This window comes from Agelaius phoeniceus, chromosome 30 (genome assembly GCF_051311805.1).
Source record: "Agelaius phoeniceus isolate bAgePho1 chromosome 30, bAgePho1.hap1, whole genome shotgun sequence".
NCBI lineage: Eukaryota > Metazoa > Chordata > Aves > Passeriformes > Icteridae > Agelaius > Agelaius phoeniceus.
The window spans coordinates 4,808,769-4,826,117 of record NC_135294.1 but is presented as its reverse complement, the minus strand read 5'-3'; the positions used below and the strand labels follow the sequence as shown (position 1 = coordinate 4,826,117).

At 45.8% G+C, this 17,349-nt stretch overlaps 1 protein-coding gene across 1 annotated transcript in view; it reads right to left on the bottom strand.

The window, feature by feature from the left end:
• Positions 1 to 17,349, bottom strand: part of LOC129131613 (disintegrin and metalloproteinase domain-containing protein 9) — a 28,922-nt gene that overhangs the window by 4,495 nt on the left and 7,078 nt on the right. The window contains exons 2-19 of the mRNA XM_054650547.2: positions 16,037 to 16,134; positions 15,450 to 15,514; positions 14,317 to 14,395; positions 12,863 to 12,939; positions 11,978 to 12,167; positions 11,146 to 11,211; positions 10,649 to 10,720; positions 9,546 to 9,715; positions 7,787 to 7,868; positions 6,703 to 6,836; positions 6,322 to 6,493; positions 6,119 to 6,211; positions 4,773 to 4,968; positions 3,463 to 3,568; positions 2,622 to 2,811; positions 1,856 to 1,936; positions 1,306 to 1,411; positions 192 to 330 (exon numbers count right to left, since the gene is read on the bottom strand). Coding sequence (XP_054506522.2) covers positions 192 to 330; positions 1,306 to 1,411; positions 1,856 to 1,936; positions 2,622 to 2,811; positions 3,463 to 3,568; positions 4,773 to 4,968; positions 6,119 to 6,211; positions 6,322 to 6,493; positions 6,703 to 6,836; positions 7,787 to 7,868; positions 9,546 to 9,715; positions 10,649 to 10,720; positions 11,146 to 11,211; positions 11,978 to 12,167; positions 12,863 to 12,939; positions 14,317 to 14,395; positions 15,450 to 15,514; positions 16,037 to 16,134 — 2,116 coding nt within the window. The remainder of the gene's footprint in view (positions 1 to 191; positions 331 to 1,305; positions 1,412 to 1,855; positions 1,937 to 2,621; positions 2,812 to 3,462; positions 3,569 to 4,772; positions 4,969 to 6,118; positions 6,212 to 6,321; positions 6,494 to 6,702; positions 6,837 to 7,786; positions 7,869 to 9,545; positions 9,716 to 10,648; positions 10,721 to 11,145; positions 11,212 to 11,977; positions 12,168 to 12,862; positions 12,940 to 14,316; positions 14,396 to 15,449; positions 15,515 to 16,036; positions 16,135 to 17,349) is intronic.

Genomic DNA, 17,349 nt, shown 5'->3' with positions numbered 1-17,349 from the left:
TGGGATGGATTTATCCTTTCTGTCATTGCCAGAGGCCACCTGCATGTGCCACTGGATGCAGGGGCCTTCCCCTGACATCCTGGGACTGGGATATGCCTCCACACTTTGCTATGACTGGTGTAAAAACAACCATCCATGGATTTTGCCCTGTTCCAGGGCGGAGGAGAAGGCAGAAAGGAGGAGGCACTCACGAGTGGCAGCGAGACATCAGCCTCCTGCAGCTCCTCTTCAGCCTGTCCCTCTTGGCAAAGGCCAGGGCAGCAGCCACGAGCAGGGGGAGCACCAGGAAGAAGAACACCAGGAGCCCATTGCGCAGAGAGGTGTCCTTGTCTGAGGGCACAAAACCACGGGGAAGAAATAAACCTTACAGCAGAGAATATGAGGTAGGAATGGTTCTGTAACTGCTTCCCATTTTTCACAGACAAAACCCCCAAGAATCCAAGAAGACAGATGCCCAAATAGATCCTTTCTGTTTATCTTTTAGAGCAGACACCCTGGGCTGCAGTAGCACATTAAATTAGGAGATAATCCTCATTTTTCATGAGTGTAATGTTTCATTACTAAAGGTTTTATGAGAGAGGAAAACAGAGCTTCTGCCTTTTGGTCTGATGTTAAATCTACCTCTTCTCCAGCCACTGTTTGCTGTAGACAAAGAACTTGGGCTCTTCATTTTGACATTTTTACATGCAGCAATTTCTCCCCTGCAGGCTGTAGTAAAACAGCCTTTCCCTTTTTCTGGCTGATGATTTGAGGGATCTGCCTGAGCTCCAGTGTGCTTCTCCAGCCTGCTATTGCATCAGAGTCCCTAGCCTTCCCAAACCCACACCAGCTTCTGAAAAACAGTCTTCAAGACCATTCTTGGAGCCCACAGGAGTTACACCAACCCCATCTTTATATACTCCACATGGACACAGCAAGTTTTCTCCAGATTAGAGCTTGGCTCTGGCTTCCTATTTCACCTTCAAACCCTCAGTGAGCAAAGCAAGCTCCCCAGCTCTGTCAGTTTGATTTCTCTTGTGCAGAAATCATGCTTCCCTTCCAAGCCTGGATACAGAGAAGTCCAAGAGGATCTTTGTTCTGAGGTGGCAGAAATCCCCTGAACTAAACCAGATCCTTACAGATCCCTAGCCCAGCACCCCGGGACAGAAGTGCAACGCCTTGAGCACAAAACCTCTGGCAGAATTCCTTGCCAGTGAAACCCAGAGGTGCCTGGTGCATGCAGAGCCATGCACCAGAGTTCACCAACACGTGGGGCTGCCCTGGAGCACCCAGCCCCAGCCTAGCCCAGCCCTCACAGCCACTTGCCATTGTATGGAGGGCCACTGTCCACGCTGCCCCCGTAGCCTTTGGAGTCACAGAAAGGGGGAGCCCAGCCTGCTTCACAGTGGCAGTTCCTGTTGTTGTTGCACACCTGTGTGCCAGAACACAAATACTCTGCTCAGTAAGCTCCATTTCTGTGCATTTCAATCTGCTTGCAGCAGCCATGACCTGTTCTGTCCTTCGTGCTGCTCAGCCTGGAGACTTTTACCCAGTTACTCCACAGTCCTTGGCCAGGCATCCCAAGATTTCACATGACTGAGCACACACAGCACTGCTCAGGAAGAGCTTCCAAGGATTAGCTATCCCAACAGCTTACACACCATGGCTTTTACTTGTTTGTTTTTTTCTTTGTGAGATGCAGAGTCAAATTTCATTAGCAATACTGGAACTGGGAATTCTTGCCTGGCAGAGAGCTGTGTCAAAGATTTTTTTGACACTGCTACAGGTTCTCTTGCCTAGAGGCATTTTATAGAGAGTTTTACAGTTCAACAAAACAGAAAAATAAAGTTACTCATCACCTCTCTTCCCTGCTTACCCCATGCCCGTGGCACTGCTTCTCCACATCACAGTCGTAGTTCAGGACAGAGGCACTCACACACTGGAAGTGCCTGCAGATCTGGGGAACAGAAATGCACACAGATGAGGGATGATGGCATTTCAGTGCCCCCTTGCCTGCCCAGATCCCTGCTCCTGGGCTGTGCTTGCTGCCACAAAGCCTCACACACTCTCACTGATAATTCCAAACTCTGCAGAAACTCTGCTCCACAAAAGGCCTCTCAGCATGGGGCTGAGCTGGCACTGGAGCCTTTTGTCTCCAGTCTGAATGTAAAGGAACAGCAATTAAATTGTGCCCAGTAAGGACAAGTGGAATGCACATTCCTCTGCTAGGGCTAAGCTTCTGCACTCTTTAGTTTAGTTGGATTTTAATTGAAAGTTGTCTTCGAGGCATTTGTGTGGGCCTGCCTCTTCCTGCTCATTGACAGAGCAAAGTTCCTGGCTCTCAATGAACTCAATTTCTTTCGCTTCACCTACAAATGAAAGGCTCATTAAAGGTCTGGTGCACATGCAGTGCAGTACTGGGCAGTGGGGGCAATCAGTGGACTCATTTCATTTCACATTAACTACAGGCATCCAAAAATAATGGTCATAACTATTCATGAAACAGTGCAGCTGAAAATTTTAACTACAGGCATCCAAAAATAATGGCCCTAACTATTCATGAAACAGTGCAGCTGAAAATTTTATTCCCATGAATAACCCAAATTATTACATTAGGATATAATTTAAAAAATTTTTATTACCTTTCCATTACCACACTTGGTGCCTTCATTCACCATTCCTGGGTCTGGGACATCAGAGCCCAGCTGGAAATCCACTCCCCAGCATGTCTGATGGGTGTTTCTGATGGGAGTTTGGATAATAGCAGGCTTGATTCCAAACACAGGCATGGCTTTCACATTTTCACACTGCAGCTTCCCACACATGGCATTCCTACAACAGCAACACAGGAACACTGTAGTGACACTTGAATTTATTCTGAGAACCAGACTGCCACGTGCTTGATGCAATCTTTCCTTTCTACTGGAAGATGCTACTTGAAAACAAATTTGAGGCAACTTGACAAATAAAACTGAACTGGGCTTCATTCCAGTGCTGCAAGAGTAGTTTATCCCTTCTTTCTGTAAGCTGTTGGAATCTCTACATTAAGGAAAACATGATGATTTGCTTCTCATCTTCCCATATGTGATCACTCAGGGAAAGCACAGTCCTTGACAGGAGATGTGGAACACCCTCTCCTCAGCACAGCCCAGCATCCCTCCCCTGTAACATCCCAAACTGACACCACAGCACCCAAATACAGATTCCCAAACATGCATTTCAGCACTTCCCAATGCACTGGGCTCAACCCCAAACTGACACCACAGCACCCAAATACAGATTCCCAAACATGCATTTCAGCACTTCCCAATGCACTGGGCTCAACCCCAAACTGACACCACAGCACCCAAATACAGATTCCCAAACATGCATTTCAGCACTTCCCAATGCACTGGGCTCAACCCCAAACTGACACCACAGCACCCAAATACAGATTCCCAAACATGCATTTCAGCACTTCCCAATGCACTGGGCTCAACTCACCGGCTGGAACATTTCTTGTAGTCATGGCCATGGAAACCACAGTTGCCAAATCTGTCCCCCTTGGAATTCACTTCAGCAAAGCAACTGTCGGGGGCTGCTTTGGCTTCTGCAAACAACAGCCCAGCCCCAGAGAGAGGAGCCACGTTACCCAGGCACAGAAACAGCTCCCACAGCATCTCCTGTACCCAGAGCAACTACCCTGCTACACCAAGTGTTTGCAGCAGCGAGCTTAGGAACTTGGGCAAAACACTAAAGAGGTTACAGTGGCAGAATTACAAGGTTGCAAGCTTAAAAACTGAGGAAAACAGTTACTTAACCTGATATTTTTTGATATTTCTTTACAGACCTATAGAGCAGAAACCCCACTGTACCAGAAAATGGTAAGTGCAACAAAATTATGACTTGGATCCCCAGCACAAAACTAAATGTAACACAGGAAGAATGCATGACCATGATGCTAAACCATTACTACCACTGCTCCAAATACTCTGCCAAAGCCAGCTGGTCTCTGTTAGTGACAAGCAAATAAATATATTTTAAATAAACTTAGTGTATTTATAGGAATGTGCCACCTGTTGATGGACTGACAAAACTATCTTTTGGGTTTTTAAAAAGGAAATAAGCCTAGAAGTTTTTCTCTTCAATGAGGTGAAAAGGCATCTCATAAGACTTAGGGGACTTCACTTCAAACTTAAGGATAGCTAATTGGATAAGAGCCAAAAAGTTTTGCTTGGGCAATTCACTAGAAAAAGAAGAGAACAAAGAAACAAATTGCTTTTGTGAGGTGTTTTACCAGGGGCAAGAGGGCCTCTTGCACCTGGCTCAGTTTTTCTCTGTAAAGAGTTTTGTTATTTTGCCTTTTAATAAAACCTTTTTGTTTCCAACACTATCACAGAAGCCATCCTGCTGATTTTATGCCTTCTAAGGTAGCTGAGCTATCTTGGGTGTGAAATAACCTCCAAGAGCTTATGAGACCTGGCTGGAGGAGACCCATACTTGATGTATTCTTTAGTTACATCTCTTAGAAAGACTGTGACCCTGTGGCCTTCCTTACTGGAGCCAAAGATGTCCTGGCACTGAGATGTTTCTCTGTAAAGAGTTTTGTGATTTTGCCTTTTAATAAAACCTTTTTGTTTCTGACAGTACCACAGAAGCCATCCTGTTGATTTTATACCTTCTAAGGCAGCTGAGCTATCTTGGGTGTGAAATAAACCTCCAAGAGCTTGTAACACCTGGCTGGAGGAGACCAATATTTCATGTATTCTTTAGTTACATCTCTTAGAAAGACTGTAACCCTGTGCCCTCCTTACTGGAGCCAAAGATGTCCTGGCACTGAGCATCGTAGTACTGGCACACGCCGTTGTAGCAGTAAGCCTCCTGGTTGTGGCAGGGGTGCCCATTCTGCACGGTGAAATCTGGCTGGCAGAACTGGGAGGTGCCATTGCAGTACTCAGGGAGGTCACACTCGTTGGTGCTGGCACGACACTCTGTGCCTCCAGGGAGGAGCTGAGCAGAGAGGGGAGGGGAAATTGTGTTAGAAAAGAGGAATCTCAAAGCAGAGAGCGAGATGCCCCAAAGCAGGGACTGATCTGAATTCTGATCTGTGTGTCCTCGTGGGGGCAGGTGTGAGAAACAACTGCTCACTTTGAAAGTTTAAAAAGGTTTATTAAACCTTAACAAAAAGACAACAAAGGGCTACATAAGGAAAAAGCTGCAGTGCTGGGAGCTGCCCCTCATGCATACCACAACTTCAAGATGGATGCTCAGGCTTTTATACCCCTGGGGCTGCATCAGCAGCCCTGGCCCTTCCCAAAGTCTGTCACTCAGCTCTTCTCTGCCATTTATCACTGGAAACTGCTTTGGAACTGGATTGGAGCTCAGGTGTTGCCTGCTGCACCCCCTGAGCACCCCCAAGCTTTTCCATTCCCAGCTGCCCCAGGTAAGGGACACATGTGCAGCCTTCTTTTTGTCACCATCACATTTTCTGGAAAAATCCCTTTGCCAGGATTTCTCTCCTGGGAAGCTGAGAAGCCTCAGAGAAAAATGAAAACAATAATGATCTGATTTGCTTGTCCTGTGTTTTGCTGCTTTGGAATGTGGTTTGGACATTGTTTACCAACAGGTGATTGTTTCATTGGTTTCATGTGAATTGTTTAACTTAGTGACCAATCACCATCAGCTGTGCTGGGGCTCTGAGAGAGTCACGAGATTTTCATTATTATCTTGTAGCCTTCTGCCTGTATCCTTTCTCTATTCTTTAGTAAAGTTTGGTACAGCATTCTTTAATATAATACAGATCATAAAATAATAAATCAGCCTCCTGAGAACATGGAGTCAGATTCTCATTCCCCCCTCTGTCTGGGGAACCCCCAAAATCCCACACTTTGTACCTGTCCTGGACACCCCAGGCTCGCTGATGGTCACACTACAGGGGGGAAAGGGAACTATGGGGAGAACAGAGGACACCTAAACCACAACAACACAACTGTACATCACTAAAGCTTTTCTTGATATTCACACAATAGTTATCTTTTAATTGTAAGAGCCAATCATCTCATTATCCATCCATAACACAGGACAAGTCCCTCTCACAGATGCACTGACAAAGCCAATGCTCTCCTTTTCTCCACCTCCTCCCACCAGCCCAGTCTCCTACCTGGCAGTTTTTGCAGCAGTCCCCATAAGCGCATTCAGCACCAGCTCGGAGCCTGCACGTTCCTGGCTCGCAGCACGGATCACTCTCACATTCCTGAGGACACAAGGGCTGTGAATGGCACAAAATCCCCTCCTCTGTCACAAACAGTCCCCTCTGAGCGGGGGCACAAGACTGGGATAAGTTACACACACACAGCTACAAACCTTAGGAGAGCCACAGTCGCACTCCTCCCCAGCATCCACCAGCTTGTTCCCACAGTAAGGGACACTGTAGGTCTCATCAGGCTTTGGGACATTGAGCAGGCAGCTCCCACCTTTGTTGAGTGTCAGCTTCTCAAAGTCTTCTGCACTGCAGCTGCTGAAGTTCCTCGATCCCCTGCAATGGACAAAACCAGCTGAGCTTTACACTGAGCCAAGCCAGCTGCCCCCTGTGTTTGCAGAACAAGGGGGACATTTGCATCCCTCATTACAAGCACAGCAGGACTCTTTGCAAGGGGAATTTGAAGCTGAAAGTAATCCATAAAAACAAAGCACGTGGATAGGGCATTTTGAGCTTTGTTTGCCTTCCCTTGGTCAGCTACTTACGATGCTCCAGAGCTCATGATGCAGCTGCTTGCCCCGCAGTGACAGACTCGTTCATCATCGTGGTTCATCCCCAGGTTGTGGCCAAGCTCGTGAGCCATGATGGAGGCAAACATCTGGATACTGATCCTTCCAAACTGCACAGGAGTGACACAGAAAGCAGTCAGCACAGAGCTTATCCTGACTTAATCAAAGTGAGCCATGATGGAGGCAAACATCTGGATACTGATCCTTCCAAACTGCACAGGAGTGACACAGAAGGCAGTGAGCACAGAGCTTATCCTGACTAAGTCAAAGTGAGCCATGATGGAGGCAAACATCTGGATACTGATCCTTCCAAACTGCACAGGAGTGACACAGAAGGCAGTCAGCACAGAGCTTATCCTGACTAAGTCAATGTTTGCTTCTGTGCCAAGGAGACCCTTTTGCCACTCTGGCTCTACATTATCAGGATTCTCAGAGCAACAGTGCTGGATTTCCAACCAAGCACATGGAATTTGCTTAGCAGTAAGAGCCCTCAGAGAAACCTCTCTGGGACACTACCCAACAACCTCCACTCTCCAGAGCAGCTGCAACACTAACACAAAAACTAGAACTCTCCACACCAGCCCAATTCTCCTGAAATGTGCAAATTCCAGCACTTCTGTCACTGGTCCAAAGAAGCAGATTTCTGGGATTGTGAGTTATCTGACACCAGCAGCTTGGTTCATTAAGGCTCTGCAGTTCCATATAAAACATGGAGTGAACCAGCACTGCTCAGGGAGGTCACAACTGCAGGTCAGACAGCACAGGACAGATTTGAGAACACCCATAGCTCCCACAAAATTCTGAGGCAGAGATGCTTAAAACAACACAAAGAAATCCTCTTGTATGAGTACTGCACACTGAGCAGAGGAGAAGCTGAGCAGAAGATTACAGAGAAGTTGTGATCCAGATACCCTGAAAGTGTCAGAAATTGTTTGGGACAACATAAGAGCCCCACTAAGCCACTTCAGCTTTGTTATGAAATACACTGTGCTTCCAGGAAGATTTTCAGAGTGCAAACTCTGACCTCAATCACGTTCAGAGATCACTGAAGAAATCTCACCACGTTGATGCCTCCTGCATGGCTCTTGGAGCACACTGTTCCCACATAGGCCATCCCAGCTGTGCCACCAAAACCCTTCTTCCTGCAGTCATGAAGAGAAAGGAGAGGCCATCATCTGTCTGTACAGACACACCCAGAGCCCATAGCAGCACACCACTCCTGCCTGTGGGCCACAAATCCTGCTGCTCCAGCTTCCCTAGGCTAACACAGGAGCACTGCTACTCACTGCAAGCACAAATGGCACCACTAAAGCTTTTGCTGGCTGCTCGAGATTCCTCTACTCTGTGAATTTAAACCAAGAGAAATTCAGCCTCTTCCACATCATCCCTCTGCATGTAAGGAGCACAGGCATTACAGCTGTGAGGCAGCTCTGGTGTTTTGGGGTCTCTCTGCCGTGGGTGCCCAAGACAGAGAAGTCCAATTAAGCCCAACCTGTCCAGGCCCCTCAGGCAGACTCCAGACTTAGCAAGCATTCAGCTCTTAGTGATTATCAGCTCATTAGTGATTTCAGCTCTTTAGCTTGCTAAGTGGCAGGGAGAGAGAGGAGGAGGCTGTATGAGGTTCCACAGAGATGCCTTTATTGGTATCTTCTGCAAAGGTTCTCAGAGACAGCTCTTCTGCCAAACTGGGCAAAAGTGGGGGTTTTTATAGGGTACAGGAGCTTTGGAAACTATCCAGTGGTGAGGATCCTATAGGCTTACAGAGAAATAACAAGGGTCTGAAGGCAAAGAGGGGCTTCTAAGGTCCAGTGATCATGGCCAGGCATTTCCTGACTTAGGCTGCTGAAAGCCATGGAGGCATTGCAGGCCCTGGGCTGAGCAGGCAGGGACAGAAGGAACTTCCTGGTGTTAGGAAAATTAATCTACAAACACCAGAGGTTTATGTCCAAAAAGGAGAAAGAGGAGTCCTTTGACTTTATTCCAATCAAGGGAGAGGCCATGGGGCATCCCCTGGGGTCTCTGAAGAGAGCAATTTTTGGAGGACACAGCCTCCCTTTTTATCCCAATTTCCAGCCACATTTCCCTTCTCTCTTTCCCCATTGGCTGAGGTACTTGAGAAGTTCAGACTTCCCAGAACACCTGATCCCAAGGATTTCCCTCTAATGTATAACTCTCTCTTTTAATTTTTAATTCTTACTGAATTTAAGGGTTTTTCCCCATTTCTGAGGTACTTGAGAGGTTCAGACTTCCCAGAACACCTGATCCCAAGGATTTCCCTCTAATGTATAACTCTCTCTTTTAATTTTTAATTCTTACTGAATTTAGGGGTTTTTCCCCATTTCTGAGGTACTTCAGAAACTTGTACTTGTATTACAAGTCTGGTACTTGTTCCAGACTTCCTGGAACACCTGATACCGAAGATCCCCCTCTAATGTATAACCCTTGCTTTTAATGTTTAATTCTTACTGAATTTAGGGGTTTTTCCCCTTTTCTGAGGTACTTGAGAAATTGTACTTGTACAATTCCTGGAACACCTGATCCTAAAGATTCCCCTCTAATGTATAACCCTCCCTTTTAATTTTTAATTCTTACTGAATTTAGGGCTTTTTCTTCCCCATTGTTTCTTTCACCTTTCAATGTCTAATTTCATTTATCATCAAACCTAAAGTTTGTTTGTAAAACCAAATCTCTTTTTCCATTCATCAATCCGTGGAACCCTTCCCATTGTTTCTTTTATCTCCCAGCAGCCCCACAGCTTGTTTGCAAACACAAATCCCCCATTCCTCTGACTGGGAGCAGAGGGAAGGAGCTGCACTCACAGGACGAACTGGGCGCTGTCGTGCCTCCGCCGCAGAACCAGGTTCTTCTCTCGCCACTGCACAAAATTTGCCAGCACATCCCCAGCTCCCCCATCAGTGCTGATGATGTTCTCGTGCTTCCAGATCTCCAGCCCAACCAGCACGATGCGGATGTTGAGCATAACATACATCTGGGGAGAAAAAGAGGAGAAATATTTGTTAATAGCTACAGACAAAAACAAGTGTCCGGTGTCTTGTATTTGTGGGGTGTCTTGTGGCAGGAGGAATGGTGAATCTGGCTCCATGTTCTCAGAAGGCTAATTTATTATTTTATGATACTGTATTATATTAAAGAATGCTGTACTAAACTAAAGAATACAGAAAGGATACAGACAGAAGGTTAAAAAGATAATAATGAAAACTCGTGACTCTTTCCAGAGCCTTGACAAAGCTTGACCAGGACTGGCCATTAAAACAATTCACATGAAACCAATGAAACAATCACCTGTTGGATAAACAATCTCCAAACACATTCCAAAACAGCAAAACACAGGAGAAGCAAATCAGATAATTATTGTTTTCCTTTTTCTCTGAGGCTTCTCAGCTTCCCAGGAGAAAATCCTGGGCAAAGAGGATTTTTCAGAAAACATGACAGTGACACTGGTGTTATAGATCTTATTGCAAGCACCCATCTTTTCTGTGTGGGTTTGAGGGTTTTTTTCACAGCTAGTACACAACTGGAACCACCAGAATGCATTTTCCCTGTGATTCAGACCTTCATTAGCTACAGGATCAATGCTTAAATGCCACACTGGCTCCATTGTCAGACAACACCAACCAGAAATAAAAAGAAGTCTCAATTCTGACCAATATCACGTGAAATAGTGGAGCTCCAAACATGCCTTTACACAGACACAAGAATTGCAATAATTGCAACAATCTGTCCCTGTCACTTGCTGGATGTAGCACAGCTTGGAAGAGCTTCATAAACTAATTCTCAAGGTGGGTAAGTGCAGATGGATTTAGAGATGGAAAAGATTCCACGGGGATGCATTCCCCGAAGTGGTACCAGAACAGACCCCAAGGTGGACATTTCCAAAAGGCAGAGCATCCCTCCTACTCACACTGTCAAGGAAGTTGGCCAGCTGCACCATGTGTTCTCTTACTTCTGTTTCACTCTTCCCAAAATCTTCAAACTGCAAGACAAAGAAACTTAGCTTCATGAAGAGAAGAGATAGAGACAACAGTTAGAAAAAGGAACAGAACATTTGTGCCTGGCTCCAAATCTCCAAGAAAATGCAAACCAATTCAGCAACATCTTCACTGGTACTGCTCAGCAGCTCAGTATTCCAAAGACAACAGCAAAGGCAGCTTTTACCACGTGCTTTCCTTCCATCAGGAGATTCCTTGCTAACAGAACCTTTCCCTGTCTGATGGCTGACTTCTTTTCTGAGGAGGATTGCATTGCACACATTTAGCCCTTTCCAGGGTAGCATATTTGTACAACTTGGGTAAATTGTCAAGTGTTTTTCAACAATCCAATTGGGAGTAATGAAATCTGAGGGCTTTCCAGGCCCACTCCTGAAGAGAAGGAAAAAGAAAAAACAGACAGAACTCCCACCTTTTCTTTATCCACAACTATGAACAGCTCCACATATCTTGTCTGGTGCAGGACCGCCCTCTTTCTCTGGGAAAAAAAAAAAACCCAAAACTGTTTTAGACAACTTCAGATTTATTAGTTCAAGTGTAAACAAAAAAACCCTCATGACACTGTCCTATTTCCCTTGATACCACCAGTGGTTTGAGACACACCCAAAGCACACAGTGCCAAAGCCAAGCAGTGTAATCCAATGCAATGAGAGTCTCTGTGTTTTACACTAAAACTCAGCTGCACAAAGACTCCCCTTGTTTCAAAAGCAAGGCACCTCTGCACAGCTTGCTTTGAAATGTCACCACACACTGAGATAAAGGGGCAGCAAGATTCTACCAGCAAATACCAATGACTTGGATGTGAAACACAACATTTCTTCATTCTGCTGCTTTCATTTCAATCTTGTTCCTGTATAGAAGGATAAGGGGGACTTCACAGCAAACTGCTACTGGGATGGTGATGATGATGAGGAGGATGGAATAAACATGACAATATTCTCCTGGCTCCTGATGCAGCACTTTGTTAACAAGCCTCTCCATGATGAGGGTCATGCTCCTGCCCTTAGAAGTCCCCCAAAAAGATTCTGGGAATATTCTAATCAGCTGCCCCACCCTCACTGCCATGTGCAGAAGCAGGAGGAGACTGTGGCTGCTTTGGGGAAGAAACTGAGTTGTCCTGCAGAGCAAACTCCCCAAATCATAAAGCTTTAGGTATGCACTAAGTCCCAGGAAATCTGATAAGCTGCTTCCACACTCTTACATGAACTCACAAAACCCCTTGTGTGGGACTGGGGAGGACTTACCCGCAGCAGCTGGGTCATACTGGGATGGAGCTCTCCCTCTGCATGTTCCCCTTCCTGGCCTGCAGTGGTTACTCCACACCCTGTGGGCTCTTTCTTCACATTATCCAGTCGATATAAAATGTGTTTAGAGCCAGAGGAGGGATCCATGGGCTCAATCCCATAGGTGACATTCCCTATTGTCACCAAACCCCTAAAATAAGGCAGCGTGTAAGAAATCTGGCACTGAGCACAGAAGAGAAGACAGTAACCCATCATTTTTATTTTACTGGATAACCAAAGCCTGCCTATACCTCAGCTCTTGTGAACCAGCACACTTCACAATTCTACATTTCCAAAGGCCTTTCACTGAGCTGGGCCTTACAAAGGCAGGACATTAAATACCTGTGTAAGGCTCTGCAATGCTCTAGGAATTACATCACAGGTCTTTTAGTTCAAATACACTATTGCCACTCTGGTGCCTGACATGGCCCTGCAAAAAATCAGTGGCACACAATAAATGGCAATTAGCCCAAAGTAGAAAACAATTCCATCAAACTTGATGTGCATAAGGTTTAGGGCCAATTTTGTAAAATTTGGAGACTAGTGTTTAACATTCCACTTCTGCAATAGGTACAGTTGTCATGACTATCTGTGTAAGTTAAAAAATAACTTATTTTTTAAGTTATTTTGCAAATATGCATCAAAACCAACTTACTGCATTCTGGTAACAATCTGCATTAATAACTTATTTGATGGTACTTCAAATATCTGTGAACTCCTTGAATAAAAGGACACCAGCACCAAGGCAGCTCAGTGCAGCCAGTGACAGACAAAAGCAGCAGAAGTGGGTTTTGGCTTCAGCAGCCCCAGTGTGAGAGCAGGGACACAAAGGAGGAGTTGTGCTACCTGAGCCCTGAGCAAGTGCTGACAGCCACCAGGGAATCCAGGGTCCCCTCCACGAAGCCCTGATAGTGGCAGTGATCCTGGGCAGGAAAACAAGGCTGCATTATCAGGGGTTTCAGGCATCCCTGCACAGCCAGGGCAACCTCTGAGCTGCCACTGACCAGCAGTGATCACAACTCAAGAACACAGCATGTATGAAGTTCAATTTACCACATCTGGATTTCTTGATTTGACCTAGGCTATCCCTCTCCTGTTCTGTCCTCCACCCTGCCTCAAATATTTTGAGGCCAGCCCCTCCCTCCTGATTTGGGCCAAATTACCCTTCAGTCTTCTGGCAGAAAGTTCTGGCTTGTCTGTCACCTCTCTGTAGCAGGAGGAGGGACCTGCTGTGCCCCCCAGCCAGAGCTGTGCTGCACAATGCAGCCCTGACACGTGGGCATACAAACTCTGGAAAGCAGACAAGGGGGAGCATAGGGAAATACACCCCATTTCCTCTGGCAAGGGCATCTTTAGACATTGATAGAGGGGGCTACAATACAGGTTCTGTCTCCTGTTGCTCAGCAAGGAATGCAGAAAGCACAGAGGGTTTGTGCTAATTGTTCAGGGCCAGTGTGACTTCTGGGACCTAATGCTGAAAAAGCATTTTTCCTCTCAGCAATTCTTTTGAACTAGGAAGCAAACAGTCATTTGACTCAGGTGCTCTATTTTCAAGAACAAGATCCTATGAATCATGGATGACTAATACTTCCCTTTCAAAGGAACCACACTGATCCCTAAGAGTGAAACCATTAGCAAAGCTCTCTTGCATTTTGTACCACACAACCTGCTTTCAATTCTACATTTCCAAAGGCAACACATCAGGCCTGCTTGTACAGAATGAGGGCTGCAAAGCTTTTTGTGGAGTGACTCCAACACTGCACAGATCCCATCCCTCCCAAAGGTCCTTCAGATTTGGTGCTTCCTCTCCAGCAGCTCCCACCTGTCAAGACTCACAGAGTTTTTAGTTCCTAAAATCCATCCCTGCTGAATGGATGGGCCAGTGACCCACAGCTCACTGTGCCTCAGGGACTGATCTGGAAGCTCATTGTGTGCAACAAAAAAGAGCAAAGTTGCCTTTTCAGCCCCCAGAGCACCCAGAGCCACCTGCCCTGCACTGGGCTGTGGGACAAGGACAGCAGCACCCCAATAATGAGACACCAACAGCTGAGAGCTGCACTGCCTTGTACAGAGGAGCAGCTTCTCATGAGACAGCAACCACCTCCACAGCAGAAAATGCAGGTTTTTCACAGGTTAGAGCCTCATCTAAAATTAAGGACTCTCTCCAGGAAGAGGGCAGTGGGTACTGAAGGGGGCCCAGCAGAAAATACAACTTTCCTTTTGTAATCCCAGCTCCCTCATCCCACAAATGCTCTGTTCCAGTCACCCTCAGTGAGAGTATGAATAGAAGGAAGTCCTACCTGGACATCTGGATATTCCAATTGCAACTTTCCCTCCTTGTCATAGGTATAAACTGTGAAATCTTTGGGCAGCAGTTCTCTGCAATGACAGGGGACAAGGAATACAAGAGGAATTTCATGGAATGGCTGTGACATTGGAACAGAGCAGTAAGATGGCCCTAATCAAAAGTGTGACAAATGTGTAAATTGAAATTAAATAAGGAAACATTAAAAAGGAAAATCCTCAAAAATTAACAAAGAAACAGTATATTTTCACAGCAAAATTCAAGAGACCAGAATGGCAGAACTGCTAATGAAATCAAACAAACCATCTCACCTCAGAGAGGAGAACAAGCAGCAAAACCCATTAAATTGTGCTAAAACCCTGTTTCCAAGCAGAAAAAAAAAATTCTAGCCCTCAGTCTGCTGCATATGCCTTTTCCTCCCCAGTCTGAGGAGGAAGTGCATTGGAAAGTCTCCCACGACCAAGACTGCTGCACCATCCTGGTAATTCCATTGATGTGGTGCAGCTGAATTCCCACATTTCTGAGGGTCAGGGCCTTGGCAAGTGGCAGCTGGAGCTCCCCAAGGGCTTGCACAGTTGTGTTTCTATCACAAGGGCAGCAGTGGCCTGGTAAATGACCATGTGCTGGTGCTGCAGGTGGCCCTTAAACCCCAGACAGACAGACAGACAGACAGAGTCTGTATCAGCTGTGAGGTGTCAGCATTCAGACCTTGGAGAGAGTCCGTTTCCTCATTTATTACTGTCCTTGTGCTACTAAGACAGGAAAACCCACAGAACTAAAACAATAAACAAGATCCAGACAAAAGTGAAAATATTTACTTGAAGTACAGTTCAGCTTGTTTATTTTTAGCTGTGAATGGAAAGAGTTGTAGATTCCCTGGGTCTCCTCAGAGTAATCTGCAGCTTCCTGCTCTGAAGGGGGTTCCCCAGGGCTGCAGGAATCAAAAACCATCTCTGGCTGATGGCCAGGACCACGAGGACTCAATCTTTTCCCATTGTGCAGAGCTGGGATGTACCTGCTCTTCCCACACAGAAGCCCAGGATTCAAAACTCCTGTGCCACCTGCCAGCTTCTCATCTGGACACAACAGTTTGGGTAATTGAATAATTGAAAGAAGTTCATCACTTACTTGTTCTTTTCTAGATGAATGGTGTATTCTTTTCCCTCAATCTCAACAGCATATGACACCTTGTCCTGAATATAAAGAAAGGTGCATTTTACTCATGTTAATGAATAAAAGAGTCTTTCAAACCAACAACAAAGGAGGAGCCTGAAATTTTTTTTATAATTGTCCCTGCCTTGAGAATTTAGCATCTCTTCCTGTGTGACTGGGGAAAAAATCCCACGAAGGAAATGGTTTCAAAATAGAAATGGAAACAGTTTCAAAATAGAAATGTGGTTTTCTTATTCTGTCCTTCTAAAACTTCCACAGAAAAGTTCCAAGACAGAACCAGAAAAGGACAACACAGTTTTTTTACTGAACATGATGCAAGTTTTACACCCAGACCAAAAATCCACTGGAGAAACTTGTGACCTCTGGAGGAGGGAGGTACTCCTGTCCCAGCAGTGCCAGAGGTGATGCTCTCTGCAAGGACAGACATTTCCCTGCTGCCAGGTGCATCCAGCAGCATCCCACAGGCATTCCAGGTCAGTTTTGGGTGGACTTTATTTGGAAATGGACACTAAAGTGAAGATTTGTCTCAGACTGCCCAGTACCTGTACGGAGGAGCTGTTGGAAGCTTCTCGTCGTTCTCTCCCCAATCTCTGTGGAGTTACAACTTCGTAGGAAGTGAGCAGGGAAATCTCCTGGAAACCTGGAGAGCAGAACAGAAACATTGGCTAAAGAAACAAAGCAACCAAGAGGATGAAGCACGAGGAGGAAAACACAACCTGAGGAAAAGTCCACACACAGAAGAGCACAGGGCAAGGCACACTTGGATCGCCTTGCAAGGGGCCAGAGAAAAACAACACACAAACAGCAGAGGAGACACCAATTCTTCCTGAAAGTTTTGAGTTGAAATCTTGACATTCCAAATACTGGCTTACCAGCACCACCACTCTTCACCAGCAGAATCAGCACAGCAAGGGATGCCCAGTGTCAAACCAAGTGCTCTGTGCTGCAAAGCTGCAGAACTGCCCCAGTGCAGCCTCTCTCAAGCAGCTCCAGCAGCTCCTGCTCTGCCCAGGGCACAGCTGAGCCTCACAGCCTGGCCCTGCACAGCCAAACTCCTGCCCCGAGGCTGGTGCTACTATTTATTATGCTTTTAGAGAGCTCCCAAGGGCCTCATCAAAACAACTGAGGTGAGACAAATCCCTGCAACAAAGAAGCTGTCACAGACCCCTTTATATAGTATCAGACAGATCCCCTGCACCAAACAAGTCCACAGTCCAAGCTCCCTTTATCAGTTTTTGCCAGCTGTTTTATATTAACTATGTAAACAACAATAAATTGTGCATGCAAATTACTTTTCCCATCAGTGGTGGCATCTTCCTGGTGCCTGGCTCACAGCCACTCACCCAGGAATCAGGAGGTTGGCCAAGGCACATCAGGCAGCATCCAGAGAAATAGTTTTAATATTAATAGTTTAATATTATTATTATTATTATTATTATTATTATTATTATTATTATTATTATTATTATTATTATTATTATATATAATATTGATATTAATAATATTAATATTATTAATAGTTTAATATTCCAGAGAAATCGTTTTCCTGGCTCATGGCAAGGGAATCAATGAGCTCATCAAGAGGAGTCTGAGCTTCCCAACAAAGGCAGGGGGAAGGGAACAGTTATCCTCACTGTCTGTCTCCAGAAGTCATCACCATGTCTGGGTGAGCAAGTGTTTGGTGTCCAAGACCCTCCAAAATCTCTCAAGTGGGACTGAGATGCTGCATCCAGTTAAAACCAGCCCCTCTGAGCACTCCAAACCTCACACTCCGTGTCCAAATGGCCTCTGGCTTCTCTAAGTTGCAGGACAGCACTGTGAGCTCAAAGCTCCATGAGAGGCCTGCTCCATCCTT